We start from the raw sequence: 3,798 nt of genomic DNA on the forward strand, positions 1-3,798 counted from the left end.
TTTGTTGATACGCCGAGACGAGGTCGATGGTCGAGTATATTGCAGTCCCATGAAGCATGTGGGTTAGGTCATGGATATGAGGAATGGGATATCTGTCTGGTGTGATCTTATTTAGCTGACGGTAATCACCGCAGATACGCCACGCACCATTAGGTTTCTTGACCATATGAATTGGACTGGCCCATGCACTGTTTGATGGCCGACATAATCCTTGTTTTTGCATGTCCAGAAATTGCTTTTTGGCGCAAGATAACTTTTCTGGAGAGAGACGGCGAGCTTTAGCAAAAATTGGCCTACCTGTTGTCTCGATGATATGCTCACAGCATGGTTTGGAGTTCAGCGAAGATTTGCTGAGCAGGCTTTGATAAGTTGAGTCACCGTCGAAAAGTTTGATTGAGTGCACTTCTGACTTCTTTAGTTGACAGTTTGCAGTAAGTTTCGTTCTCATGTCGAGGAGACATCGCCGTCGTAAGTCCGGAAGCAAATTGAAGTTATACAAGAAATCGGCTCCAAGAATCGGTTTCGGTACCGCGGCCAAGAGGAAAGTCCACCGGAAGACTCTGCTGAGTTGAAAATCTAAAGTGACTGTTCGCTCACCATAGACATTTATTGGAGACGAATTTGCAGCGGAAAGTTGGAGAAGTGGTTGACGTTTGTCAGTGCTGCATGCTGGGAGAATTGAAACGTCAGATCCAGTGTCTACAAGGAATGAAATGTTGGTGCTTCGATCGGCTACGAATAAGCGACGAGATGTCGTTGGCAGGGAGCATGTCGCTACTACTCTCCGCCTTCGTCGTTTTTTGTAAACCTGCATGGTGAAGTGCACCTTCTGGCTTGATTGCCAAATGTCTTATGGTACCAACAAAATTGCCTATCCGGCAACGTAGGTGGTGATGTTGATCTCTTTGAACGAGAGAAACGCGAGCGCGAAACACTGCGGGAACGCACACGCAAAACTGTTTTCAGTTCGCGGCGTAGTTGGGCAATCTCTTCTTGGAGTTGTGTGATCGTGTCTGACTGTTGACTTTTGTTCACGGCGTCTACATGAGGTGGGCTTGCTTCTTGGATCTTGTCGGCCAGCTCAGCCGTTTTGTCAAGGGTTAGTGGGCTCACGACAGCGAGTATAGATCGAGTAGATTTGGGTAGTTGTTGCAGGAAGAGTTCTGTCAATAGTTCGTCCGAAACGCTGAGAGATTCCGCTCTTCGTTTTAATTCACGGAGAATGTCAGACGGTTTCCGATCTCCTAATGGCTCACAAGCGAGAAGTTTCCTAAGCTGTGTAGACGAGGATTCACTACAACGCGTGACCAGTTCGTGCTTTAGTTTTTCGTATGGCTCCGAAGTTGGCGGGTTCATGAGAATGTCTCGTACTAGAGATGCGTTATCTGGAGGAAGATTTGCAACGATGTAGTTGTATTTTGTTTTTGACTCTGTTATCGGTTTCGGAGCGGCTAACTCGAAAGTGCTTTCACACATCACGAACCATAACGATACATCACGCACGTTGAATGGCGGTATAACTACGGCACTCACCTCTGCCATGGTGGTTTCTTTTGCTTCACGTCCGATGTCGCCAATCTTTGGTTGTTATATTTACACTTTATTTACAACGGATAATATTTACACAATACAAACGGGGATGCTGGTAGAGGAAAATGTGGCCCGTGTATGATGAGACGCAGACACGCGCAACGGTGAGTGAGACAACATCAAACATCAAAAAACCGAGCCAGACGCCTTTGACTCCCGATTTCTGATATGATGCCACCAGCAGAAAATAGACTAATAATTATACAAGCTGGGAAGATACGCCAGCGCCATCGTGTGGACAGCACTACAGTAATATAAGTAAAAATAGTGAGTAAAAGTATATTAGTAATCTATATACGTAAACTTTTTTTTGTGATTTTATTGTCGATTTTTCTAGCCCTTTGCAAATGCTTTTGATTTCTGATAAGCATGAGTTGCGATAGATGACCAATAAAATTAATCAAACGGGTGCTGTAGCCAAGGTCGATAAGATACTCGCCTAAAACACCAAAGGATGTTTAGAGATGTCGATACCCGGTTCATCCTTGTCAGAAACCCTCCTCACGCGATGGCACAACAGAAACGAGGAAATGACTACAGAGAGAAAAAGATTGCTGATTTACCGCAGAGAATCCCATACACCAAAGGGTTATCGCACCAAACTTTCGGTGAGTTAAAAAAACGGCTGCCGTTCGGAAACAGCGATAAATTGTAAGCCCCGGTCTAATTAGCCCTCGTATACAGAACATGAGCGTGGTGCGACAAAAATGATCAATTAATTAATAGGACTTTAAATTTATGGTAGATGAAGTTCATTATTTTTGAAAGCGATGTGTGTGTATATATATATATATATATATATAAAACAAAAAATTTTCTGAAATAATTTTTTATTACTTTTAGGCCCTTTATAAATATTTCTATATCTATTCGAGGCTCTCTATTTTATGTTTTACTAACCATTCTTTATTTTTGATGATAAATTTATAAACTCTACTTAAAGTTCTGTTTCAGTGTCAATACGTGGCATTGAATTTCTTTGTTACCTATTGGAACATTTATTATCTTAATTTATTATAAAGATTGTCTAAATTGCGTATGTTTTCGTTATACGCTCCACTTCCAAAGACACATATTCCATAATTTATACATGAGTAAGACCATGCATAGAAGATGTCTTTTAAGAAGTTATTATCAACTACGTATTTAAGTTTACAAAGGACTCCTGAATACATTTTGAGTTTTTTGAATAATTTTTTCACTATGTACGTTCTATTTCAAGTTATCTCGCATAACTATTCCTAAGTATTCATAATTGAACACTCTACCTATTTCTTCACAATCCCATTCTAATATAGTATGAGATTGGCAGTGGGTATGTAATTTTATAAAGGAAATTGTTTATATAATTAATACATGCATAAAATTCTATTGATTTACAGTTATTTTATTCACAAGTATAAGTATTGCGTCTTATTGAAAAAGCGAGTCGAATTTTATACATGAAGGGTAGCAAAATTATTGGCTCACTCGGCCCAGGACATACACATCCGACTTCAATTTCGTCACATCGTAGTTATTTTACGTGTACTCTTAAGCAATTGGATATACTTCAAATGCGATTCCGAAAAATATGGCCACAATATCCGATGTACGGGCGTACGCCAACTGTTCTACTAATTAGGCGAGCTAAACAGGGTGAGTCTAAATCCATAGGATAAACTTTAAGAGGTGATATAAGACACGTAAACAAGCATTTTTTTTAATCACGGAATGTACGGTCGAATCGCAATAGCAAAGGGGGTAAAGGGTGTTTTAAGAGTGCTCTACACATTTCAAAAACAAATATCATATTTTCAATACGGATTTGCAGTGATATGTGCTATTAACCATTCGAGGATGCATATGCATCTACTGGCGCAAGGACCCATCAAGGTTATGCTACGCCGAACAATGATCAAGCGGTATAATGACCTGTGGTAGAATTTGCGTTACCCAGGTTTCACTATTAGAAGTTCCAACACATTACGATGCCCCGCACCCTCGAATGATTCATTGTATTTATTGCAGAAAATCCGTTAGCAAAATATATTTGCTTTTGGTGAAATGCTGTTGTGCACTATTCAAAAACACCCAGTACCGCCTTTACTATTGCGATTCGACCACACATTCCATGACCAAAAATGCTTGTTTAGCCGTCTTATATCACATTTTAAAGCTTGTCCCATGGATTTAGAATCACCCTGTAGATCTAAGCGAATCTTATGA

At 40.2% G+C, this 3,798-nt stretch overlaps 1 protein-coding gene across 1 annotated transcript; it reads right to left on the reverse strand.

Moving 5' to 3' along the window:
* Positions 1–777: 777 nt before the first annotated feature.
* On the reverse strand, positions 778–1,542 carry LOC149089990 (uncharacterized). Its single transcript, XM_089235122.1, has one exon. It carries the CDS (start codon positions 1,540–1,542, stop codon positions 778–780), a length of 765 nt encoding a protein of 254 aa, XP_089091248.1.
* Between the last annotated feature and the right edge of the window lie 2,256 nt (positions 1,543–3,798).

Source organism: Pholcus phalangioides, unplaced genomic scaffold (genome assembly GCF_987345545.1).
Source record: "Pholcus phalangioides strain wild (caught in Gottingen) unplaced genomic scaffold, Ppha-v1.0 ptg000001l_1, whole genome shotgun sequence".
Lineage (NCBI taxonomy): Eukaryota > Metazoa > Arthropoda > Arachnida > Araneae > Pholcidae > Pholcus > Pholcus phalangioides.

Coding starts and splice junctions, on each gene's coding strand:
- LOC149089990 (XM_089235122.1), bottom strand. CDS start 1,542: ATGGCAGAGGTGAGTGCCGTAGTTATACCGCCATTCAACGTGCGTGAT.